The sequence below is a fragment of the Pseudonaja textilis genome, chromosome Z, assembly GCF_049901715.1.
Source record: "Pseudonaja textilis isolate UNSWEBS1 chromosome Z, rPseTex1.2, whole genome shotgun sequence".
Lineage (NCBI taxonomy): Eukaryota > Metazoa > Chordata > Lepidosauria > Squamata > Elapidae > Pseudonaja > Pseudonaja textilis.
Genome location: NC_142008.1, coordinates 80,717,060 through 80,744,825, shown reverse-complemented (window position 1 = coordinate 80,744,825; position 27,766 = coordinate 80,717,060). Strand labels below are relative to the sequence as shown.

General features: G+C 37.2%; 1 protein-coding gene across 11 annotated transcripts in view; it reads left to right on the top strand.

The window, feature by feature from the left end:
• Positions 1–27,766, top strand: part of FHOD3 (formin homology 2 domain containing 3) — a 288,676-nt gene that overhangs the window by 143,005 nt on the left and 117,905 nt on the right. For 6 of the 11 annotated variants that reach the window (XM_026719583.2, XM_026719580.2, XM_026719579.2 and 3 more), the window contains exons 10-12: positions 15,832–16,070; positions 22,073–22,168; positions 24,074–24,427. In XM_026719583.2, coding sequence (XP_026575368.1) covers positions 15,832–16,070; positions 22,073–22,168; positions 24,074–24,427 — 689 coding nt within the window. The remainder of the gene's footprint in view (positions 1–15,831; positions 16,071–22,072; positions 22,169–24,073; positions 24,428–27,766) is intronic. The other 5 variants (XM_026719582.2, XM_087916030.1, XM_087916031.1 and 2 more) reach the window with 2 other exon arrangements.

Sequence of the window (27,766 nt, the reverse complement as noted above, 5' to 3'; positions counted from 1 at the left end):
TATTCTATTATTGTATTTTATTATCTAACCATTGATAGAAAAGGTCCCAGATTTTATAAAATTGTTTATCCTCTTGTTCTCTAATTTCAAATGTCAATCTACTCATTTCAGCACATTCCAATATTTTCTTAACAATTTCCTCCTGTAATGGTATGTTCTCATTTTTCCAATTTTTAGCAAATACAATCCTAGCCGCTGTTAATACATTTACAACCAAATATTTTAAATCTTTACTGTATGTATCAGGTAAAATTCCCAATAAAAAATTCTCTGGTTTCAAGTCTATATGTTTCTTTGTCATTTTTTCCAACCACATGCATATTTTAGTCCAATATTTTCTAGCGTTCTCACAAATCCACCACATATGGTAATATGAGCCAGGTATCTGATGACATTTCCAAAAATTTTCGGATTTATTCTTGAACATTCTTGCTATTCTTGTCGGGGGGGGAAATGCCACCTGTAAAACATCTTATACAAATTTTCTTTATATGCTGTTGACATTGTCATTTTATAATTTTGAGACCACAATTTTTGCCATTTCTCTAAATCAATCCCATATCCAAAATTCTTCCCCCAAGCAATCATAGTTTCTTTAACTTGTTCTTCCTCTAGTTTAATTTCCAATAAATAACCATACAATTTTTTAATCACCTTTTCATCAGTACCTGTCAAAATCTTATCTAAGTCAGTCAATTTGTCATAAAATCCTTCTGTTTTGAAATCTTCATACCTTGAATGTATTTGTGCATATGAAAACCAATTCATCTTTATACCTTGTTCCTCTAGATTTTGCATCGATTTAAGTTCACCCCTTTCATCCAATATTTCCCCATATCTAACTGTTTGTTCCTTCTTATATATTATAGGATAGGAAAATGCTTCAATGGTCAATAACCAGACTGGAATTTTCAAATAACATTGTCTTTTAATCTTCTCCCAGTTTAACCACAAAGACTCCCGTATATGATGTCTTCTAAAATAGCCCTGTGTTTTAGTTCCCTTATACCATAGAAAAGCATGCCACCCCAACAGCAAATCACGTCCTTGTAATGTCAGCAATCTAGTATTTCTTAATGTTATCCATTCCTTAGCCCACATCAAGTTTGTAGCTTGGTAGTACAACTCCCAATTAGGCAAACCAAATCCTTCTCTAACTTTAGCGTCTTGCAAAAGTTTTAACTTTATTCTCGCTTTCTTACCTTGCCATATATATTTCAAGACAATTTTATTTAAATCTTCAAAATAGTCCTTTCCAAGCCTAATTGGTATTGTTTGAAACAGGTATAAAATTCTGGGTAGGATATTCATCTTGATTGTTGAGATTCTCCCTATTAGTGACAATTGTAGATTTTCCCATTTCGTCAAATCTGACGCTACCTGTTGTTTAAGTTTAATGTAATTGTTCCCTTTTAATGTAATACATCTTGCTGTCAAATGTATCCCCAAGTACTTAACCTTGTTCGTGACTTGAATTTTCAATAGGTCTGCCAGTTCTTCTTTTTGTCTTAGTAGCATATTCTTTGTCAAGATCTTTGTTTTATCTTTATTTATTTTCAAATCAGCCACCTTACCATATGCCTCTATCTTTTCCAATAATTTTGGTGCTGTTTCTAAAGGATCTTCTAATATGAAAGCCAAATCGTCCGCAAAGGCTTGCAATTTAAATTCTTCTTTTTTAATTTTCATTCCTTTTATACACTTAGTGTCTCTGATATTTCTATTCAACACTTCCAAAGTTAATACAAATAGCAAAGGTGATAGTGGGCATCCTTGTCTTGTACCTATTCTTATATTGATGGGATCTGTCAATTCTCCCTCTATCATTACCTTTGCCGTTTGCTTATGATACATGGTTTTTATTGCTTGAATGAATTTTCTGGCAAAACCCATCTGTTCCAATAATAATAACATGAATCTCCAATTCACATTATCAAATGCCTTTTGGGCATCTAAAAATATCAATGCCATTTTTTTTTCAGGGTGTGCCTCATAATATTCCAAAGTATCCAAAATTACTCTCATATTATCTTTAATTTGTCTCTTTGGCAGAAATCCATTTTGGTTAGAATGAATAAAGTTATTTAAGTATTTTTTAAGTCTTTCTGCCAAAATTGAAGCAAAAATTTTATAGTCTGCATTTAGTAAAGAAATGGGTCTATAGTTCTTAATTTGCAGTGGATCAGCCTCTTCTTTTGGAATAAGTGTAATATAGGCTTCTGACCATGTTTTAGGTATCTTCTTCTTTAACATAACTTAATTCATGACTTCTAGCAGTGGAAGGCTCAACGATTCTTGTAATGTTTTATAAAATTCTGCCGGAAGCCCATCTGGACCTGGTGCCTTTCCATTATTTTGCTTCTTAAGTGCTTCAGTTAATTCCATCATTGTTATATTATTTCTAACATTTTTTCAGTCTCTTTAGGTATCTTAGGTAAATTAGCATTCTGTAAGTACTGTTTGACACTTTCCTCATCAATATTCTCTTGCTTATATAGTTGTCCATAGAAGTCTCGAATAATTTCCTTTTTCTCTTTATTACCATAGCAAACTTGACCTTGATCATCTATTAACTGCAATATTTCTCCTTTCTCAATTTATATGCTAACCATCTACCTGGTTTATTTGCATCTTCAAAGTAGTTCTGTTTAGCACTTCTAATTTTCTGTGCTAATTCTTCTTTCTCTGTTTGACCCATTTTGTGTTTAATTATGTCCAATTTTAGTTTAATGTCTTTTTCCTGTGGCATTTTCTGTAGTTCTTTTTCAAGTCTTTTATGCTCGTCTTCTAAAACTTTAGTGGCTTGCCTTTTCCTGATGTTCCTTTTCCTTGTATAGTCTATTATCAAGCCTCTGGCATAGGCCTTCATTGTGTCCCAAACATTCTGAATTGAAGTATCTTCTTTTTTATTTTCTCTTTCTTCCACTGTGTGAAGTCTTTTTCCTTTAAAATAGTATTATTTAACGTCCATCTCGATCTTCTTTTTTGTCCTTTCCATTTAATTGTCACTGGATTGTGGTCTGCCCAAGTACTTGTTTCAGTGTTTGCTTCTTGAATATTAGATATTAGTTCTGTTGAAATCCAAATCATATCTATTCTGAACCATGATAAATGTCTGTTTGAGTAGAAAGTATATTGTTTGGTTTTAGCATTTCTTTCTCTCCATATATCTTTTAAGTTTATTTCATCTGTCATTTTAAAGAAGGATTTAGGAAGAGTCTTTCTATTTGGTTTTGTTATTGTTGCTGTATAATCCAATTTATTGTCTACAATTCCATTGAAATCTCCCATCATAACTATATTAACATAGTCCAGTTCAATTATTTTCATATGTAATTTTTTATAGAATTCTTTTTGTTTATCATTCGGAGCATAAATTGCAATCAGGAGTGTTTTCATATTATTGTCCATTATTTCCACCATTAATACTCTTCCATCTTCATCAGTATGAATCAATTTTGCTGAAATAGGCTCTTTAATATATAAAACCACTCCTCTTTTCTTACATTGAGTCAAAGAAGTAAATATTTTCCCTAATTTTGGCTGGACCAACAATTGTTCATATTGTTTTTTAATGTGTACTTCTTGTAGACAAATTATATCAAATTTTAATTTCTCTAATTTATGAAAAATTTTCCTTCTTTTAACAGCCGAATTAAGTCCACTTATATTCATTGTAATCAGTTTTATCTCTTCCATGATTATACTTTGTAGTTAGGTTTGTTAGCTCTCATGGATCTTGGTTCATGTTGTTCTTTAATTTCCATCTGTCCACCTACTGCGCCTTCTTCTTTTTCAGTCTCCATTTGGTCCTATTGAAATTCAATTAATGAGACCTCTTTTTCTGCCTCTTCATCTCTCTTTCCAAAGAATTGTGTGTAAAATAATTCTGCTTTCTTAATTGAATCAATTCTATGTCTCTGTTCTTGCCATGTAAACATTAATCCTTCTGGAATTAGCCATCTGTAGTTCACCTCTTTTTTTCAGTAGCATTTTAGTTAAAAATCGATATTCTCTTCTTATCTCTCTCACTTTTCTGGGTATTTGTTTTAAAACCACAATCTCCTTGCCCTTATATTTCAGCGTTTTCTCTCTTGCCACTTGCAATATTTGTGTTTTAATGGCTTTTTTTGTAAATCTGATATGAACTTCTCTTGGTAGATTATTTCTCATTGCGTATCTTGTAAAAACTCGATATATTTCATCTACTCCATCCATCATCTTCTCTTCTGTTATTTCCAAAGCTTCAGCTAGAATTTCAATCATTATCTCAGCTAGATTTTGTCCTTTTTCTTCCTCTATGTTTTGAAATCTGAGATAAAATTCTGATCTATCCATCTCCCATTTCAGCATCCCACTTTTATCTTGTTCAACCACTGTTAATCTATTATCAATATCTCCAATCTTCTTGTCTTTTTGTTTATCTTCTTCTTCAATTTTTTGGAATCTCTCATCATACTTCAACATCATTTTTCATCAGTTTCCCCTGTTCTTTGTTAAGTGTTCTCTGTTCTTTGCTCAATGTTCTCTATTCTCTTTTCAATATTCTCTGATCTTACTTGAATATTTTGAATTCCTTGCATAATCATCTGTAAGGTCACTTTTTCTTGTTCTTTGTCTTGCTTTAACATTGTCTGGATTGACCGTTGTCCTGGTGGTGGGGAGGCGGAACTAGAAATTGAAGGGCCAGAAGCTATCAATTTCCTGTTCATTTTAAATAATTCAAAATCTTCAGGTTCTTCTGAACCTTAATCCAATTGTGGAGTAGCCAATTAAAATCCGAAGTGAAAAGTAAAAGTGGTAGAGAAAAAAAGCCCAATAATAAGTAGAAAAGGAAGAAAAGTTTCTTCAGATTCTTCTGAACCTTAATCCAATTAGGAAGTAGTCAATTGTAATCCAAGATAAAAGATAAAAATAATAAAAAGAAAAAAGCCCAATAATAATAATAAAAAGGAGATGGCGGAGCTAATGTCGCGACGATACAGCATGCAATCTCGGAGGTCTGAGATTGCAGCCGATATCTTTGCCCCTGGTCCGTCCAAACAGACCTAAACCGTCCCGTAGAGAGGTGATAGTGAAGAGCGCATCCTGTGGATCCCAGGGATATCGCAAAGTTCCTGGTTGATCCAAGAGAAGCCCTTTTTGCCAGCGGCAGAGAGGCAGCCATTAAAGCTGCTGAAGTTGGGACAGCTCCGGAACGGAAGAGACTGGAAGAGAAAGTGTGTCGGTTTGGTGAGAACTTTTTTTTATCATTATTCTGAGACTTAAAAGGACACCCTAAGAAAAAGAAAAAATTTGTAAAGGTTTTGACAGAACTGAATAAGCGGTGGCTTTTAAACGGAAACGTCAAAGTGAGGCTTGGCTTTTTACTTTTTTACTTTTTTTATTACTGGACTTCTATTACGATTTAGTATTTGTTAATTGGACTGGTTTTTTTTCTTATATATATATCTATTTTTTCTTCTCTTTTTTGATTTTGCAACTTTTTAGATTAGAGGCTCCCTTTAGTTACTTTCCTTTTTTTTACACATATACTTTCTCTTTTTTTAAACTTCTATTACATTTTGTCTGGGAAAGGAGGGGGAAAGAGAGTAAAGAAATTTTGTAACACTGCTAACTAGAGGCTTGAAAATATCTTAGATGAAGCTGAGAAAACTTCAAGGACATTGCAACATGATAAGATAGAGGGAAGAGCACAGGAGAGTGTTATTGCAGGTGTTTTTCTGGATTTCTATCAACAAGTGAGGCTTGGTTTTGAAGCTTGTGGAAAAGAGAGTTATAATAAGAGCCTTGGATAATTAAATAAAGTGCAGTGTGTTCTTTTTTTTAAAAAAGTTGTGCTGTCCCCCCTTACCAGCTCTACTGTACTCCTTTCTTTAAAAAAAAACTTTAATTTTTGTAATATTTCCACTTTTGCTTTTTATTTTAAAGGGAAAGCCTCAAAAATTTTCCTTTTTTTTTCTTTCTTCGTTGGGATTTTTGCTTTTTCCATCCATACTTTTGGTTCATTTTTATGTTTTTTTTTATTTTTATTTTTGAGACCTCTTAATTGGATTAAGGTGTGAAGAACTTGAAGAAATTTTTCTCTCATCTTTTTTTTATTAATAATTATCTTCCTTAAGTGTTCCACATCTTGCTGTCAATTGTATTCCCAGACATTTCACTTTATTTGTGATCTGGATATTCAATCTGTCCATCAATACTTTTCTTTGTTTTTCTGTTATATTCTTAACTAAAATCTTAGTTTTTTTCTTTATTTATTTTTAATCCTGCAACCTGTCCATATTCTTCTATCTTTTCTATCAATTTAGAAGCTGTTTCCAATGGTTCTTCTAATATAAAGACCAGATCGTCTGCAAATGCCTGCAGTTTATATTCTTCCTTTTTTATTTTCTTTCCCTTTATTTCTTTATCTTTCCTAATATTTCTATTTAATACTTCCAGAGTCAGTACAAATAACAATGGCGACAGAGGACATCCTTGCTTAGTTCCTTTTTTAATATTAATGTTATCTGTCAAATCTCTGTTTATCATTACTTTTGCAGATTGTTTGTAATATATTGCCTCGATTGTTTTAATAAATCCTTCTCCAAAATCCATCTCTTCCATTTGCAATAACATAAATTGCCAATTTACATTGTCAAAAGCTTTTTGCGCATCTAAAACCACCAAGGCCATTGGCTTCTCTGGATGTGCTTCATAGTATTTCAATTTATTCAAAATTATTCTCGTGTTATCTTTTATTTGCCTCTTAGGCAAAAATCCATTTTGATCAGGATGTATAAAATGGTTCAAATATCTTTTAAGTTTTTCTGACATTATTGAGGCAAATATTTTGTAGTCTGCATTCAGCAAGGATTTAGGTCTTTATCTGTTATAGATCAGTATCTTCTTTTGGTATAAGAGTAATATAAGCCTCTGTCCATGAATTAGGTACTTTAGTTTTTGTCAAAACATCATTCATTATTTCAAGCATTGTAGTGTTTAAAGATTCCTGCAAAGTCTTATAAAGTTCCTCTGGTAGCCCATCTGGGCCCGGTGCTTTTCCAATATTTTGTCTACTTATCGCCTCTGTCAGTTCCATCATTGTTATTTTCCCTTCTAGCATTATCTTAGTTTCCTCGGATAATTGGGGTAGTTCTGCTTTTTGCAGATATTGTTTAACTTTTCCTTCTTCAATATTATCTTGATTGTATAATTTCTCAGTACTTCTGTACTATTTCTTTTTTTCTTCATTTCCATAACAAACCGTTCCATGTTCATCTATTAATTGTATTATCCTTTTCATTTCTCTCTCCTTTTTCAATTTATATGCTAACCATCTACCTGGTTTGTTTGCATTTTCAAAAACAATCCGTTTAGCCCTCCTGATTTTTGTGCCAATTCTTCTTTTCCCATCAACCCCATTTTGTGCTTAACTATTTCCATTTGACTTTTAATGTCCTTTTTTGTGGATGTCTTTGTAGTTCTTTCTCCATTTCTTGTAGTCCTCCTCTAATATTTGTTCTGTCTGTCTTTTCTTAATATTCCTTCTTCTTGTATAAGTTATAATCAAACCTCTGATATAGGCCTTCATAGTATCCCATACATTTTGTAATATAATATATTTCATAGTATCCCATCATTTTGTAAGTTTCCTCTTTATTATTTTCTTTAAAGAAAAAAGGCAGTTCTTTTTCCATATTTTGTATAAATACTTTTTCCTTCAAAATTGAATTATTCAAAGTCCATTTTGATCTTTTCTTTTGTCCCTGCCATTTGACCTATATTGGATGATAGTCTGCCCAAGTACTTGTCTCAATATTTACTTCTTGTATGTTGAAGATTAGCTCAGTTGACATCCAAATCTTATCTATTCTTGACCATAATAAATGCCTGTTAGATTCTTCTTCTTCTCTTCTTCTTCTTTTTCTTCAGCGTTTGTCTCGCGCTCGGGCGAGGTCCGCTAATGTCCTTGAGTACTGCTTCCACACCTCTCTGTCTGCCACGTGTGTCGGGTCTGCCTTCGCGATCTCTAGATCGGCCTTGATCGTGTCCATCCAGCGTTGTTTAGGTCTACCACGCGGTCTCGCTCCTCCGACAGTCACCTTCATTACAGATTTGATGATGGATTCTTCCTTGGCGCGGCTCACGTGGCCAAACCATCGTAGCCGGGACTGCCTCATGACCGTGGGGATGGGCACGGCGTTGAACCGTCTATGCACTTCTTCGTTCCTGACGCGATCGAGTAGGGTGAGGCCTACCGACCATCGGACATTCGCATCTCCATTATCTGGAGTCTGCTTTCGACTTCTTTGGTCGTCGGCCAGCACTCTGCGCCGTATATGGCCACGGGGCGCACCACAGAGTTATAGATTTTCGCCTTCAGGCGCATCGGCATCTTCTTGTCACAGAGGACGCCTGTGACGGACTTCCATTGCCCCACGCTGCATTGATCCTGGCTGCCACCTCAGTTTGTAGTAGGCCTTCTTCCCCAAGAGTAGTTCCCAGGTACTTGAAGGTGGAGCGCGCGGTAGTTCCTGCCCGTTCACGTGGATGGAGCCTGTCATTTCAATGTCAGTGGTCAGGTATTCGGACTTCTTTAGGTTCAGCCGGGCCCGAACTGCTCGGGCGGTCGTGCCACTGTTGGACTCGGGGTGCTCGAGTTCAGCCTTGCACAGGTTGGCCAGGAACACATCATCGGCGTAGAGCAGCGTCCATGGGGCGGGCATGTACAGGTCGTGTGTAATTGTGTCCATCACCAGAATGAACAGCAGTGGTGAGAGAGCAGAGCCTGGTGTGCGCCGACGGTAATATTAAACTCCTCTGATATCCCAGCTGCCGCTTTTACACGGCTTTTGTGACATCTGTATAGGAGTTGGACCCATTGTACGAGCAGCTCAGGCACGCCGTGATCTCGCAGCGCATACCAGATGAGATCGTGCGGGACTCGGTCGAAGGCCTTTTCCAAGTCTAGGAAGGCGGTGTGGGCGGGATTTTCTTCTCTCTGTGAGCCTCCATCAGCATCCGCACACCGAAGATGGCGTCGGTGGTGCCGCAGTTCTTGATGAATCCAGCCTGGTTGGCGCTGATGTCGGCGATGTCCCGAATGCGCTTATCAAGGATGCGTTCAAAGATCTTCATAGTGTGTGACAGTAACCTGACCGGTCTGTAGTTGGAGCAGTCCGCTGGGCTGCCCTTTCCCTTCAGATCGGAACAGTGGTGCTGCGGTACCAGTCGTGTGGCACTTTTCCCGTGGAGGCGATGTTGTTGAACAGCTCGCACAGCCACAATGCCGAGCCCGGTAGTGCCTTTTTCCAGAAGTCGGCAGGGATGTCATCTGGTCCTGTTGCCTTACCGTTTTCATGGCCTTGATGGCGTCGGCGACCTCGCTGGCATAAATGCCTGAGACTGGGCCTTCAACTGGGTCACCTCGCGGGGTTTGTGGGTGTGGGAACTCCTCGGTGGAGATCTTCTCGAAGTATTGCCGCCACCTCTCCGCAGCGTCTCTGGGGTTGACGATCAAATTTCCCCTTTCGTCGTTGATCCCATGAAACTGGTCAATGTCCAGGGTCTTCCTGTGTCTGCTTTTGGCTAGGCGGTAGATCTCATTCTCGCCTTCTCGCGTGTTCAGCTTCTCGTAGATGTCATCGTAGTGGGAGCTTCTGGCTGTCGCTACTGCTTTCTTGGCTGCCTTTTTGTCCGCCTTGTATTCGCAGAGCTTCTCGCTGGTCTTGTCCTGAAGAAAGGCCTTGTAGAGCCGTTTCTTCAGGTGTACGGCATCTTGTACTTCCGGTGTCCAGAGCCATGTATCTCGTTCGATGCGTCTCCGTCCTGGCTTGGTGCAACCAAGCTGTTGGCAGCCGGCAGTGTGAACAGTGCTCTTCAGCATGGACCACGCTTCCTGTGGCCCGTCGACCATCTGCAGGAACTGCTCCGGTTTGATGAGGGTCCCGCCATCTTCTTCTGGTTCCACCACTTGATTCGTGGCTGGTCTGCATTCCTTTTGTCAATCCTGGTCTTGGGCTTGCTGATCCTGATCTTCGCCATCAGCGGCCTGTGCTGACTGCTCGATTAAATGCGGGTACACCTTGGCGTTGAGCACGTTTTTAGCGGCTCTTCGTCGTGCGATGATGTAGTCGATCTGTGTGTGGTGGCTCCCGTTTCTGCTATGGTAGGTGAGGAGTTGAGATTCTCGCCTAATGAAGCAGGTATTCGTGATGGTCATATCATGGGAGTCGGCAAAGTCCAGGATCCTCTGGCCATTCTCATTCGTGATCGCCTGTGCCGTGCCCACCGTGGCACTGGTGTCCGTTTTTGTCCCGCCCTACATGACCATTCAGGTCGCCCGAGATGATGATGTCGTCTTCGTGTGGGATCTGCCTGAGTTGGATGTCGAGCAGTTCCCAGAAGGTATCCTTCTCCACCTCGTGACATCCGGTCTGAGGGGCGTGGGCGGACAAGATGTGTAGGCGCTGCCTCTCGGTCGCTACGACGATTATCATCAGTCGTTCTGTGAGGCGCTAACTTCTGCGACGGAACTTTGCCAGCTTGGACTGACAACCACAGCTACACCGCCACGGTTTTCCTTACAGCTGGTGTATATGATCTTGTAGCCGTCTATAGTCGTAGCCTTGTTGCCCTTCCAGCGAGTTTCCTGGAGGCAGCAGATGTCCAGCTTCCTGTCCCGCATGGCCCTGACGATCTCGGTCGAGCGTCCAGTCAGCGAATCCACGTTCCAGGTGGCCACCTTGAGCGTCTGGCAGTCCTCTGTTCCCCGCTTGCGTTTTTTCACACGGAGCGGGTAGTCTCCGTGCGCATCGGACCCGGACGCGGTCGCCATAGCTTTCTCACACGGTGCAGGTGCGCCGTGCTTTCCGCGTGGACCATTTCGTTGATTTTTGGCGCAGGCCAATGGTCTCCTGCACCCGTCGGTTCCCCCGAACGCGGTAGCATTGGACGTGTGTTTTGTAGTGGACGTTTCCACCATGTTGATGCGGCATTTGAGTACTCCAGCCGGCCTGTCGCGTGGGCCTGTCGTCGGAGGGTCTGCTCTCAGTTACGGTCAGCGTTTGACGGCTTCGCGCATCCAGGGGACACCACTTGGAGGTGGCAGACCGCTCATCCCCCAAATGCCTGTTAGATTAAAATGTATATTGTCTGTTCTTAGCATTCATTTTTCTCCAAACATCCCAAATATTTAATTCCTGTACCACCTTGAAAAAGGATTTCGGCAATGTCTTTCTATTTTTTTATTAACTTTCTATGTTTTGTAGTCCAATTTTATATCCACTATACCATTGCAATCTCCAAGAATTCATATATTATCATATTCCAGTTCTATTATTTTCTTATGCAATTTTTTTTATAAAATTCTTCTTGCTTCTCATTTGGTGCATATATTGCTATTAAAAGCATCTTTAAATTATTGTCAATTATTTCCACCATCAATATTCTTCCTTCATCTGTAAAAATTAATTTGGCTTTTATTGTATTCTTGATATATAGGACTACTTTTTTATTTCGTTGTGCCAATGAAGTGTATAAATTTGCAATTCTGGGACAGTCCAATACTTGGACATGTTTTTTTTTTAATATGAATTTCTTGCAAGCAGATTATATCAAATTTTAGTTTTTCTAATTTATGAAATGCTTTTTTCCTTTTGATGGCCAAATTCAATCCATTTATATTTATTGTAATCAATTTCTTTTCTTCCATGGTTTACACTTTATATGTAGGGTTTATTGTTTTTGTTGTTCTCTTGCTTCTTTTCGTTCCACCCTTCCACCTATTGCTCCTTCTTCTCGTGTCCTTTCATCTCTTTTTTCTTTTTCCCTTTCTTCGACCATCTCCTCTCAAGATTTAACTATTTCATCATCTCTTGTTCTCTCTTCTTCTTTTCCTCTATAAAGTATTCATTATAGAATAGTTCTGCTTTCTCTATTGAATCCAATCTATGTCTTTGTTCTTGCCAAGTAAACATTAAACCTTCTGGAATCATCCATCTATCATTCACTCCCTTCTTAATTAAAATTTTTGTCAAGAATTGATACTCTCTTCTCAGATCTCTCACTTTTCTTGATACTTGTTTTAAGACTATAATCTCCTTTCCTTTATATTTAAATGGGTCGTCTCTTACTTTCTGTAGTATTTCTGTTTTAATTGCTTTCTTAGTAAATCTCACATGGATTTCTCTAGGTAGTTTGTTTCTCACAGCATATCTTGTAAATACTCGGAACACTTCATCAATTCCATTCATCGTTTTTTCTTTTGATATCTCCAGAGCTCCTGCCAACACTTCTATCATTATTTCTGCAACGTTTTCTCCCTTTTCTTCCTCAATGTTTTGAAATCTTAGGTAGAAATCAGCTCTGTCCATCTCCCAGGCAATCATTCCCTTTCCCATGTCTTGCTCAACTGCTGTCAGCCTGTTATCTATTTCTCCACCTGTAAATGCAACACAATAAAACTAAATAGATCCAATGGCAACAATTAACTTTATTACACACACCTTATCAAGGTTCTGTATTAAAAATATTTAATTATTCCACCTTCTCCAGACCTCAACATTTCCACTGAAAGAAGAGAGTAATGGGCCTTCACACTATACACTTATAAATTCAGCTATTACCTTCTCAGCTGTAATCCTTTAAACTCTTTCCAAATTCTTTCTCAGTCTTCAATCATAGGGCCCTTCCTCTCCCATCGGCCTTCAAAAGCCTCTCAAGTCTCTTAACCAAACATCCTGTTCTGACCCAGGCTTCATCAAACTTAATAAAACACAAACTGAATTTAAAAGTAAAACCTTTTTTAATTAGATGCTGGGAATTACTTGCATTCCCAGCCAAATCTCATTATACACAGTTCCTCCAGATAAGAGCATACTTTTCAGTGCTGTCAAATGCTGCCAAGAAACAGAAGTCCAATTAAGGCTAACATAAACCAACCAAACCAACCTGGAAATAACCGACCAGAATACAGAGCTTCATAAAGGACTTGGAGATTACTGAACTGCTTTGCTTCCTGCAAAACTCTTTGTCATTGAGGACTGACTTTTATCCCTTATGGGAGGGGCAGTCACCTCCCAGCCTTACTCCCGAGTCGCCCCTTCTGCTTCAGCTGCTCTCATCTTCTAGAAGCTCTGTGCACCATGCACACTGGGAACAGGCTCCCAGGTGTCCTCTGCTTCACTGCTGCTAGACTCCGAAAGCTCAGAAGGCAGCAGCACTTCACTCTCAGATGGTCCTGGCCCCATCCCTGCATTGGATGCAGGACCATCATCCAAGTCCTTGCCAGAATCCCTGACTGGTTCCCTTTCGTCCTCACTGTCAGATATCTCTGTCTTCCGCACTGGCTGCTGGCGAACCACAACACATCCAAGCTCAAAGCTCCTCTGAAAAGTGTCCAATTCCGAGTGAAATACAGTCCAATCTTCAGGAGAAAAACAAGGAAAATAACTCACGTTTCATAATCTCTAAATAGGGGTTATATTTTTTAAATCCATTCTCTGCAATGGTCTGAGGAGGCAGAAATTCAGCTTCCATCATCCATTCAGCTAGCTCCACCCCTGTCTTTCTGTGATTTATGATGGTTCTGTTAGTTGGGGTTGTAATTCTTTTTTCATTTTTTTTACTACTTTGAAAAATATTCTGAAGGCTGATCTCTATGGTTTTCCTAAGCACTCTCAGGATTTTTGTTTTGCCCTCTTGATTATCCTGTTGGTATCTCTGAAATCTATAATTTATATAATCTTCTTTTCTTGATTTTATCCAACAATTATATAACTTTTTTTTCAACTTTACTGCTTTTTTAACTTTGTCACACCATCATGCAATTTGTTTGGTCCTATTCTGCCTTTTTCCACATAGTTCTTCTGCAATGTTAAGCTAGGTAGTTCTGTATATCTATTTATCCTCACATTTGCCACACTGGTAATAATGGACAAAATGCTGTCTCCAGGTTTTGTTGTAATTCTTCTATTACTTCTCGTTTAACTTTTGCTATCTTAATTAATTCCTTGTTTTTATTTGTTTTTTTCCTGTTAATATTAAAGTTGTCATGTCTTACTGTTAGCTCTGCAATCTTATGATAGGTGTCATATAGTCCATGGGAGATTGCTTTTGCGTTGAATATTCTGACTCTTCTTCTTACCCTTGTTAATATGTAATCAATCTGTGTTTAAGTGATGATGTCATTCCATTTATAACAGGTATAGTATCATTTTGGTGTTCAAAAATATAGTAATAATAAACATACGGTGTTGGCAGCATAAGTTCAGTATCCTTTGCCCATTCTGGGTTCCTTTCACTGTTCAGGTGGACCAATGAACTGTTCATATTCTTTTCTGTTAGTATCCACTCTACTGTTGAACTCTCCCATTACATACACCATACTGTTACCTTCCACTTTCTCTATCTCCTAAGATAGTTCATTAAAAACTCATCCATTTGTTCTTCTGTGTAATTATCATTGCATGGGGCAAGTAATTGTATATATGTTTCAGTTTGTTTTTTTCACTTGATTTTCAATATTATTATTTTATCTTAACAGTTATTGATGTCTAGTATGCATTTTGCTGTGTCTGGATATATCAAGAATCCCATTCCATTATTTGCTGTGGCCCCTCCAGGATAAATGTACAAGTATCCTTTGAAAACTTTCTTACTGTCATGTCCTTTACATCTTATATCAGCTGGTCCCATTATCTTGATTCCTCTTTTTCCCCTTATTTCTGCAGGTTCTTCTGTTTTATTCCCCATGCCGGCTGTGTTTAAAGTAGTTATTTTGTTCTGTCTGTTCTATCTCTTAGTCCTTCAATATTGTCGTGGTAATATTTCATTTGATCAGTCTATTTGTATCTTGTTATGATTCTGTTACAACTTCACCAGAGACCCTTTAGGCTATTTCCGGGAGACTCAGGATAGCCTTCATGGCTGCCGAAAGGTCCTGTGTCACAAGGCCATGCCATACTTTGCCCACTTCTAACAATTCCTTTCTTTCTCCTGTTTCTACCTCTCACAATGTGGACATGGGGTTGGTCTTTGAGAGGGAGGTAAAGGAATAGAGAAATAAATATATTTAGATTAATTTATTTTCTGCATAATACATTTCTGCATGAATGCTATTTGTTCAAATTTTCACAGTACTTTCAGCTTTTCCTTTTAGCTGAAGGAGATTATAATTGTCTAGATTCTATTGATAGCAAAAGGTTTTAATTCCCAGTAGCTTCTTTGTTTCCCACAGGTTCGAAATAAAACCATTAATTTTTTTTTTTGGGGGGGGGGTACAGTTTAGCCCCTCTGCTGTGAAAGGATGGTGTCTAGAGTCATAGGAAGGAGAGATGCTATCTCAGTAATAACATGAATGATAACATGAAGACCAGACTGATAGGGATTAGGAACAGCAGAAAGCCTGCTCTCATGTTGCCTTTTTGATCTTTCACAAATACACATCTCTTCATCCTTTGAAATTTCAGCATCTGTCTTTATTTTTCATGCCAAGGGTGCATAGCAAGGAACAGGCAATATTTGGGGTGAGAGTTGTACTTAAGATCTCATTATTATTTTTACTTTCAGTCTGAGATTTCAGACTGTTCAGAGGTTCAGGACATTTTTCTTGTGTGCACATAGAAGAGGAAGCATATGTTATATTTGGAAATTCTACATAGACAAATTGATTCTTCAACATGTGTAAAAAGCATCTGAAATCTCCTGTAGCATTATCCAGATTATTAAAGCCTTGATAAAGAACAATTATAAAAAGACATTTCCAGATGTCTTTGTGAGACAAAACAAAACAATATATAAATAAATATGTATTATTCCCTACACTTTCCCTTTCATTTTTTTTAGATGACATTGAGACATGAAGATGGTGATGATAGTGGAGAACCTCTTCCTATTGCCTGCAAAGACAGAAGAAGGGCCAGTCTTGGTTCCAGTGAACGAAGAGGGCTGGAACGTAGGAAGAGCAGGAGGCATTCCATTCAGAGTGTCAAGAATACTTTATCAGCCCCTGCTAGCCCCTGCACTCATTCAAGCCCTAATTTCATGTGTGGCCATAGACAGAGCACTGAAGAATGTAGTGAGAAGTAGGTATAGAAACAAAGAAGTGTTCCTAGTTACTTTTTGCTTTTTATATTTTCAAATTTCTATAACTTCTAATTGGCTAATGTAACTTCACACCCACAGTTCTAATTCATTTTGCTGAAAATGTAACTAGTGTTCATATAACATTTTGGCAACATGGTATTTGCTCAATTACTGAAAATGAAATAAGGCAAGCAATTAATTCCTAGGGAAATAGTCAGCCCATAGGAGTTGATCGTTTAACAATTTTCCAATTAAAATAAAAAGAAATTAATGCAAACATGTTCTTTTATTTCCGGATAAAATATATAGGGGAAATAAAAGTATGGTGGCTTGATGTAATCACAATCATATAAGAATTCAAAAGATTGCAAAAAGCTACTATAAAAGAAGGTATTTAATGTATTTATTGAAATGCATCATTTCAGTGCTGGCTTAACTCTTACTTAGCTTTTTAATTAAAAAATAGTAACCTCTTTCCAGTTACATAGCATTCATATTATGGCAATGTTGCTTTCATGCTTTTTAGCTACCCTTGATCATTTATGCTTACTGATATATCAAATACTCCTTGTCATTGCTCATTATTGTGAAGAAGTGCATGTAGAGTAAAGTAAAGGTCAGTCATGTCCAACTCTAGGGCATGGTGCTCATCTCCATTTCTTGGCCAAGGAAGCCAGCATTGTCTGAAGACAATTCTCATGGTCATGTGGCCAGCATGGCTATATGCCAGAGATGTACATAACATTATTACCTTCCCACTGAAGTTGGATATTAATCTAACTGCATTTATATGTTTTTGAACTTCTAGATAGGCAAGAGCAGGGGTAAGTAACAAGAATTCACCTCGTTATGTGGAACTTGGGTCTTGAACCCAGGCTTTCCAGCTGACAAGCTCAGCATCTTTAACCAATGTGCCATCACTCCCTTTGCTGCATTTACAGTAGTCTTGGTACATATTTCAACTTGAAGCATACACTTTACATAAAAAAAAAAATATTTCACAAATTTACTTTCATTTTAAAAATTTGGTATATGGGTGGGAAGATGTTTCACCATAAATATTTATGGTACAATAATTTTCAAATTTGAAAATCAAATTTGAAAATCAAGAGAGTAAAATGGGAAATATCAGCGGTCTGCTTTTTATAACATTGCCTCTTTCTCATTGGGTCTAAGTACTTGTTAAATCAGTTTGTATGTAAAGTTTGAATCATGAGTTCTCTGCAGAGGGAAGCCTGCTTAGAGTACAGAATATCAGTTGGAAGAGATCTTGGAATCTTCTAGTTCAATTTCCCCTGCTCAAGCAGGAAACCTATAAACCATTTCAGACAAATGGCAATCCAATTTCTTCTTCCAATGATGGAGCATTCATAATTTTTGGAAGCAAACCATTCCACTGATTAATTGTTCTCACTACCAGGAAATTTCTCCTTAGTTATAAATTGATAACTCATCTGCTGCTTTTTAATCTTGCCCTCAAGTGGTTTGGAAAATAGATTGATCTTCTCTGTTCTGTGACAGCATCTCAATTATTGGAAGACCGTTATCATGTCATTCCTAGTCGTCTTTCTGTTAGACTAGACATATCCTGCAACCATTCATCATGTTTTAGTCTTCAGTTCCCTAATCATTTTCATTGCTTCTCTTCTGCAGTTTCTAGGAGCTCAGCATCTTTTTTTTGCATAGTGGTGACCAAAACTATACAGCATTCCAAGTGTGGTCTTATCAATGCAGTATAACACAGTGCTAATACTTCACATGGTCTTGATATTATCCCTCTGTTGATGGAGCCTGCAGGACTGCATTGGGCTTTCTGACAGCTGAGGCACAGTGCTGGCTTATACTTAATTTATTGTCCGCTAGGAGTCCCAGATTTCTTTCACAGTTACTGTTGTTGAGCCAGGTACCATCTATACTTGTCCATTTATTTTTTCTACCTAAGGGTAAATCTCTTTTCTCACAAAATTGCATCTTGTTGGATATTCAAGTGCATTAAGAAGTCTATCTTTTAGAGCAGGGCTGTCAAACTCCCGGCCCATGGGCCGGATGCTTCACGTGCTAGCCACGCCCATGCCTGGTTTAGCAAAGGGGGAAAAAGTCCCGATATGTCACATGATGCTGCCATGACAACATGAGTTTGACACCCCTGTTCTAAAGTATTGGCTGCTCACCTCAGCTTGTTGTTCTCTGCAAATTTGATTATTCTCCTTATAGCCTTTCATCTAAATCATTTATGATGATGCTGGGGAATACTAGACCTAAGACAGAACCTTGTTGGTACCCACAGCATGCTTCGCTGAATGTAGATTCAGTTCTACTGAGGACTACATGTTGAGTGCAGTTGGTCATCCAGTTTCAAATCCATTTTTCTGGATCTGGTCTAGTGTGTTTGTGTGTGTGTATGTGTGTACACAAATGCTGTATATAAAATATAAAAGTAAAGGTTTCACTATCATTTGTGTCCAATTCTAGGGCATGGTATTCCTACCCATAATGATGAATATATAAATGTATATATGTGTATTTATTATTATAGGTAGGAATACTCTTAATTAGAAATCTATTTACCCCTGTACGACTTTCAAGTGTGTGTTTGATTAAGTGTGTGGCTTTGAGCAGGAATAAGAGTGACTTGAACTCCAGTATCATTTTCTATCCCTGTGTGTAAATCCTAAACTTTAAACATAAACTGTTGCAACTTCTCCCCTCAGGACGCCACTATAGAACATTTCATGTCACAACAACTAGACAAAGATAGTTTTTCCCCTGTGGTGTGCCGTCACTCTGCTGAACACTTAATTCCCACAGCACTGTCTCATTTCTCATCTTTCTTACTATCTTGTGTTGGTTTCTTACAATTTATCAATTTTTATTTGTAACACGATTAACAATTATAACTATGATTTATGATTTATGACCTATTACTTGCTGTTTATATGTACATTGAACGTACATACCAGAAACAAATTTATTGTGTGTCAAATCGCACTTGGCCAATAAATAATTCTATTTTATTCTTGTGATAATAAGCATAAAACATTGTGCAATTGCAAAATATTGTATACATAATATATTACAATATATGCATTTACAATATAATACTGTATATTGGTTTACCAAAAAAAAAAAATCCACTGTATCAGTACAGGCTAGGTGAAACTTGGCTTCATGCCAATAATTGTGAGGGGGATCTTGGAGTCCTAGTGGCCAATCATTAAAACCAACAGTATGCAGCCGCCGCCAAAAAGGCCAGTGCAATCCTAGGTTGCATTAATAGAGAGATAAAATCAAGATAACATGAAGTTATGGTACCGCTTTACAAAACCTTAGTAAGTCCATACTTGGAGTACTGCATCCAGTTCTGGTCACCACAATATCAAAAAGATGTTGAGACTCTGAAAAGAGTGCAGAGAAGAGCCACAAGAATGATTAGGAGCTGGAGGCTAAAACATACAAAGAACAGTTACATGAAATGGATATGTTTAGTTTAATGAAAAGAAGGTCTAGGAGTGTTCCAATATTTGAAGGGTTCCTACAAAGACGCGGGGGTCAAACTATTTTCCAAAGTACCAAAAAGCAAGATGAGGAACAATAGATAGAAACTAATCAAGAAGAGAAGCAATCTAGAACTTAGGAGAAATTTCCCAATGGTGAGAGAAATCAACCAATGGAACAGCTTACCTTCCAATGTTGTGGGTGCTCCATCATTGGAGGCTTACAAAAAGACTGGACAATCATTTATCTGAAATAATATAAAATCTCCTGCTCAAGTTGTGAATTGGACTAGAAGACTTCCGTGGTCCCTTCCAACTAATATTCTATAGTCTATGTTTCGTATTGAAAAGCAAATGTCATGTAATGACTAAGGTAGAAATTTGATTGGCACTCATGTAAGTCATGTATTTATGTTGGTTTAGATGAAATAGAAGGAGGCATACATATTTTGTCCTTTTAAAAATTTGGGTGAACTTCTTCAATTAGATGTAACAAGCAGACCTAACGAGTCAGTGTCAGATCTGCCTCAACTTGAACCTTTAAGCAAGAACAATCCCTGACTCCATTTGTTGAGAAAGGTCAAGTGAAATACAGTAGAGGAAAGCCAGACATGAAAAGCATGTGCCAAAATCCCCGAAAGTAACTTTTCCCCCCTTAGGTATATTCCCATGCTGGGTCCTGTTGTCCAATCAAACTCAAAAGAGATTATTTTTGGAATGGTAGCTGCATATGTGGAATGCAGTTGCAGTCTGTTCTCAGCCATTTGATCTTGAAGTTGCATCTCTGGAAGATACAGTGAACTTGTTACCCTGAATTCTCTCCCTTCCCATCTAGTCTCCCCAGAGTTCATGGCAAACTGGCACATGCAATAGCAGAGCATAAGCATGAAGCATAACATTCAATTGCCTCCTTTGGAAAAAAGGTTAAACTTGGAAAAGAAAATAAGAGCAAGGTTATTAATGTATGGCATTCACTGTGACTTGTGAGGGTACAGGGTGTGAAATTTATGCAATAAATTTGTACATGTGGCACAGCCACCCATTCGGTATCAGAAGGGGGTAAGTGTTTCCTTAGAATTATATATTGGAGTTTGCCTCTATAGAGGTTAGACTCTAGGATTTCCTTGACTTCAAAATGTTGCTCACTTTCAAAGAGAACGGGAGGGGGGGCAGTGTGGTTTTCTGTTGATGATTACAAAGGTGAAGTTGAGTAATAAAAGGGCAGGTTACATTCCTGTTTAATCCTCATGAGTAGCGATGAGAATCCCCAAATTACCATTATTCTGCATGAAGCTTCATTATCAGCTGAAGGACTCTGTGTGTGTGTACATGTGTGTACATGTGTATGTTTGTTTGTGACTACATATGTGTGGACTGCTATCAGCTGTCATCTACCACAGATTTTGGCATTCACATGATAGTCAATGCACAAAAATGGATCAGCACATATTCACTAACAGCAGGCAGAGTAAATCATAATCATACTATAAGATTAATTTCTGTGTAAACTTATAGAGAACTAAACTCATAGATTTCTATAAGAATGATAACTTAAGAACTGAAATTTTGCACGAGTTCTCCAAATGTAGGCACATTGCTGCAATAATAGTATGATACACTAAAAAAAGGAGTGAACAATATATATCTTACCACACATTCACTACAAGAGAATTCCTAATACAGAAAAGAACTTAATATGAAAGAAGTTAATTGATGATACTGTTGTATATAATGGATAATGTCACTTAAAGAGATGATGTAATAAGACAAAAGGTTTAAAACTGTACTTATATTAATAACAGAGCCAACACTGAGTTAGGAAGAGGAAATATGTAAGATGTAATAAGAGTATACCAAACTACCAACACAAAGTAGAAAATTACAAAATGAACCAAATTTATGATGTATAAGATCAATATAATAGGAAAGATTATTTCAAAAACATGTTTTGAATAAAAGTGTTGGAAAAGAAGATCCATAGGAAGAAAGTAAAGCAAAATAAAAAAGTAGAGTGAATGATGAGCAGATAAAAGAAATAACAACTAAAGTACACTATCATGAAATAAGTTATGTGACACTGACAATAATAAACATGGTCACTTGAAACAAATATTAAAATTATCTTCAGTTCCCAAAACTCAGTGGTGGCTTGTTTGCTAAAATCACCCGAACACAATTCACTTGACAGATAATTCATTATCTCCCTTGTATCTCCATCCCTTCATGGCATTTTATATACACAGATAATCTTTTCTTGTTATTCACTGTGTCCCCAGAATCAGAATCAATCAGGTCCCCAGAAACTGAGAATTGAATGTTTGAGTCCCTAAATCTACTTCATTCCAGTCTCCTTTGCATCTCATTTTATTAGCAGATATAGTCCATGTTTATTTCTATCCTTCTTTTCTTTCATTTCTAGTTTTATTTTGTTTCGCTGATAATATCTCCCTAGATCTCTTAATGTGTCTTGTGTTGCTGTCCAACTTGCATGCCTTGTTTTGTCCTAGAGAGAAGGCTTATGACAAGGATGAAGAACAGCCAGTCATAGAGCCTGGTACAGAGGATGAGAGGGAGGAAGAGGCTACGGGGCAGGTCAATGCCAGGTACTAGGATCATGGTCCCAGTAACATCAACATTTATTGAAGCAACTAACAATAAACATTTGCAATATTATAGTGTATTGCTAGAATATGCATTTTACTAAAATTAAACCCACACATAATTGTACATGTATTGGTTTGTAACCAGATTTAATTATGGTTAAAAGTATACCCATGTAAAATGGTCATGATTGACTTGTTCCATTGGTTTCAGTGTTTTTACTTTACCATAATTCAATTGGAATAAATCTATTTCTTAATTGTGTATTCTTTTTAACAAAACAAAAGCAATGGAAGAAAATTAGGTTTCCTAAATTCCTCAGTATAACTAGGACAAAAGCTTGCCAGAACCAAGATGTTTCCCTCCTCCCTTTTTCATTGATATTTGGTTTGTTTTCTCTTTTAATTCCTCATCTCTAATAGAGCTTCTTTAACAGAGCAACTATAGTACTGCAAAACTCCCAAATTTGGGAACTTTACTTCTCTGGTGGACCTTTTTCTCTGATAGCTGGGGCGGGGAGCATAATATCATTTCATATAATTAATATATATATATTATTTCTCCCAAATATTGTGTGTCAGCTGACACCATCTGAATGTTAGATGTTATTTTCTGGAATTCTCAAGTATTTCTAAGCGGGAAAGGCAAACTTATAAATACCACAGTGAACTTACTTTGGGAAGTTTTCTTCAAGGACATGAATAGATATCACAGTTTCAATAAACACCAGTATGCCCATGGTATTTCCTACCTGACCTTTATAAAATGCCTTTTAGACAAAATTGATATGCGAAGCTGATATTTAACAAATAAAAGTGCTGTCCTTTATAAAGATTAAAATAAAAGATAGCTATAGCTTAGTGGTTAATTTTTACCTTCAAAAAAGAAGGTGGGATTTAAAAACCGTTTTGGAAGTAGTAGATAACATAAAGCCATTGGGTTTGGTGATTAAAGCACCAGCTAAAAACAAGAGCCCGAGTTCTGCTCCTTCTTTGCTGGATGACTTTTGCCAAGTTTCTCCCAGCTTTTGGAAAAGGGCAATGGCAAACCACTTAAGAAAATGTTACCAAGAAACTATATAGATTTTTCCAGAGATTACCAGGAATTGAGACCAACTATCTTGTTAAAAAGTAAGGAGAAATTTCTGGCCAAATAATTAATCAATGGAATAGCTTGTGGAATGTCCATCAATGTAGGTTTTCAAAAATAGATTGGACAACCATTTGACTACAATTGTATAAGGTCTCCTGCCTTGAGCAGGGGATTTGGATTAGAAAACCTCTGAGATTGCTTCCAGCCCTATAATTCTATGTTCTAGAAAGGGGTGCCAAACTGGTGGCCCGCAGGCCAGATGTATCATGCGCAGGCTCCGCAAAGGGGAAAAACGTCACATGACAGCCATATGACACAGCAAGTTTGACACTTGTGTTCTAGAATAAACCTTACAAAAACGTTACCAATTTCCTTTCTGTAAAGTATTTTATTATTTATCTCCAGCAGGGATGGAAAACAATGGCCCTTTTATGATTTGTGAACTTCAACTCCCAGAATTCCTGAGCCAGCCATGTTATCTCAGGAATTCTGGGAGTTGAAATCCACAAGTCGTAAAGGAGCCATAGTTTTCCACCTCTGGACTACAGGAACATATCACATGAGACTTTTTTTGAACTGGCAATCTGAAATACGTAGACATTTTATGAGAATGTCCATAACATGGTTTAAAAATAAAAAAGTCAATTCTAACAAGAGTTCTCTCTGTCTTCCTGACAGATAAATAAGTGTATAACTAAATTTCTACTATATACTACTACTATCTCTTTGCTTTCAGCATAATCTGTTTTTGAGATACTTGCATAATACAATTTCTCTTCTTTTTTTACTTTTCCTTATCTGTCTTTTCAATCTAGTGGGTTTTCAGAAATACGGAAGGTTAAACATGCTCCACAGAATTCTGATACTTCAGTCATCTCAAGTGTTATTTCTCAGGATGAAAGGCTTCCCATGAACTGTAGAACAAATATTTCCAGTAGCTCATCATCCCTTGATTCAGTTGCTTTGCATCCTTTTTCTCATCATTCATCACCCTCCTCATCTTTCAAAATTATTTCCCAAAATTCATCATGTGTTACTCCAAAGACATCTCCAAATGTTGAGAAATTACCTTATTTACCACATAGTCCCTTTCACCTCTTCTCTTATGATGTTGAAGAGCCTCAAACAGCAATGAAAGAAAAGGAGGCAGAAGAGTTCAGAGAAAACAGGTAATTCTTTCTCCCTCCCTCCCTCTCTCTCGCTCCGTCCCTTCTCCCCTCCTCCCAAAATAATAATCCAATATTTACTTATTTATACAGATAAATAGAATAGCCAAGGGCTGGCAAAAAAGCAGTGGGAATGGAAGTGACTTCCAACTCTCTGCCAGCTTCCTCGTTGCCTTTGCTTGTAGGATGCTGGGAGGAAGCACATAACTACAACAATCACATGACTATAAGAATGCTAAAATGGCTGCAATTTGGAAATAGAACTAACCTAACCTGATGGAAATTAATTCCAAAGGAGTCATGGATTCCAGATAAATTAGCAGCTTTTAGATACTTAATTCAAAAATTGTTGGGAGTGTAATGCCTCCTTTAGACTAACCCAAAGGAACAAATAGATCAATACAGTGAGAGTTTTTGTAGTATCATAGGGTTGATATTGTGAGAAAAATAAGAGGAGGAAGTAGTACAGTATTGTGTATATTACTTGTAATAAAGGCAAGATTAAAAAAATTAAATATTGATAAATAATTTAAATGTTTTTAACTATCTGTATTTAAGCATGCTGTTTTTGTGATATTTACTAAAAATTCCAAGTTGAAGTCTGCACATATTTATTATTCAGATCAAATTCATTTTTGAGTATACTGAATATGCACAAGAGTTTCATCTAAATTTGATGAACTGCCTTCCTCATATATCCATTATGGAGTAGAATATCTAAAATTGCCTAATACGAGCAATCTGAAATGTATAGGTCAATCTAATAGTGTTCTGTATTGCCCATAAAGGCCAATGGGAACTAATGGGTGAAATTGCACAGAGATTAACCTAAAACATAATTACTGAACTGGTATTAACACTGGTTGAATCCCACCCCTGCTTAAAACAATAATGATAATATACAAGATTGAAGATACGTTTCTAAGTCTCAGGAACCAGATAATTGGTAACTTCTATCAAATTGGTGGCCCACATCCATATTATAATAATAGCAAAACCACTTAGACTTATATACTGCTTCATACAAGAGTTACTTTTAGAAATACAATTACAAATTACATTATTCACGTGGAATGAATATCAAAGAAATAGGAACATTAATTCTTTACTAAATTAGTGAAACAATGTGTAATGACTTAGCAAAAAGTATTGAATAAATTCCTTTTCTTAATTTACTTAAAGCACTATTCTTATTTAAAAGCTAAAATCCAGTCAGAGGATATACAATTGCTCATTCATATTTTAGTAAGAGCTAGGAAATCATTGTATTTTATAAATAATAAAGGAAACAATACTATTTAGAGGCACAATAACTGATGAAAGAATAGTCTGCAGTATTCATGATTTAATTAACAAAATTTCTTTAGAAAAATATAGTGAAGGTGATAGTTTATTTTAAAACAATGAATATTTCTACTTCTCAGATCAGAACAGAGCTGGAAACATCCTTAGAGATCTTCTAGCCCCACCCCCTGCTCAAGCAGGAGACCCTATACCATTTCAGATAGATGGCTGTCTAATGTTTTTTTTTAAACTTCAGTGATGAAGCTGTTACAATTTCTAAAGGCCATCTGTTCCACTAGTTAATTGTCCTCACTGTTAAATTTCTCCTTAATTCCAAGTTGCTTCTCTCCTTCATTACTTTCTGTTGTTTCTTGACTTGCCTTCTGGTGCTTTGCAAAATAAGTCTACCTCTTCTTTGTAGCAGCACCTCAAATACTGGAATACTGCTATCAAGTCACCCCTAGTACTTCTTTTCTCTATATTTGCCCTACCCAATTCCTCCAACTTTTCTTCATACTATTTTGTCTCCAGGTCCTTAATCATCCTAGTTGCTCTTTGCACTTTTTCCAAAGTCTCCAATGGGTTTTTTTATGTAGTGATCAAAATTGGATGCAGTTTTCCAGATGTTTTATTAAGACTTTATAAAGTGGTACTAATACTTCATGTGATTCTGATTCTGTTCCTCTGTTTATCCAACCAAGAATTGTTTCATGAGTTTCATCCCACCAAGTTTCATTGATGACAACTATATCATATCTGCCTTCATGTACTAATACTTCAAGTTCACCCTGTTTGTCCCCTAAACTTTTGAGTATTAATGTATATGCATTTGACTCATTTATGTATCTTGTATATGTTTCTTATATCTCCTACTTTGTAACTGAGATTTTTCTTTTCTTTTTTTATTTCTTCTTTCTCTTTACTCCCTATCTCCTTATTGATTGGTTATCTAGTAGTTGCTTGGATTAAGGTTCTAAAGGTCATGAACATTGGCCCTCTCCCCCTTCAATTTTAGTTTAAAGTGCTTTTGATAAGATGGCCAGTCATTTTACAAATATATTTTTTCCAGTTCTTATGAAGTGCAGTCCATCCCTTGCCAGTAGCCCTTCTAGTAGGTAATGCAAACCATGGTCTAGGAAGCCAAAGATCCATTGACGACACTAGTTTCTAAGCCAGTGGTTCATTTCTAAAATCCTTTGCTCCCTCATTGAATGTTCGCCTTTTGTTGGAAGTATAGATGAAAACACCTCTTGTGCTCCTAAGTCTTTAACTTTTTTCTCTAGCTCTTTATAATGTCTTATTATTGTTTTCAGATTCAGTGTTGTGCCATTGGTCCTCACATGAAGGAGAAGAAAGGGTAGTAATCTATGTAGTTGATTATTTTAGTAAAATATTCAGTTACATCTTTGATTTTTGCTCCAGGGAGACAATATACCTCCCTAGATTTATTGCAGACTATAGTTTTTGTTCCCCATAGAATTGAATCTCCTATCATCAATATTTGCTTTTTTTCTCTAGAGAAGTCTGGTATATTTTTCTTCCTGTTGCAAGAATGCTGGGTTGCGCCTCTTTTTTAGAAACTCTTGGTGAATGCTCTGTTGTGAGTGTCCACATATTTTCTTCCAGGGGGAGGCTATGAAAGTGATTGTTCAGTTCCAGAGGGGTTTCATTGGAGTGGGCTAGGATATCTAGTAAGGGTAAGGTCTTTGCCCTTAGTTGTTGTTTCTTCTAAAAATGACATGTTTCGATCGGTCTTGCTCTTTAGGTGCATATGTAGGGTCATTTTTTTATGGAAGCTGTTTGTTCTCTATTGTGTTTTATTTTGGTGTAGTCTTCTTGTTTAGGTTGGGATTTCTTGCTTTGTTCATGGAGTTTCAGAGTAGCTAGAGTTGCTTCTAGACCTGTGGTGGCAAACCTATGGCATGTGTGGTGGCACACAGAACACTTTCTGTGGGCACACATGCTGTTGCCCCAGCTCAGCCGCACCATGCATGTGTGCACGTTTCCCACTGGCCAGCTGGCCTTCAGGTCTCTGCCGTGCCTGCACAGGAGACAGGG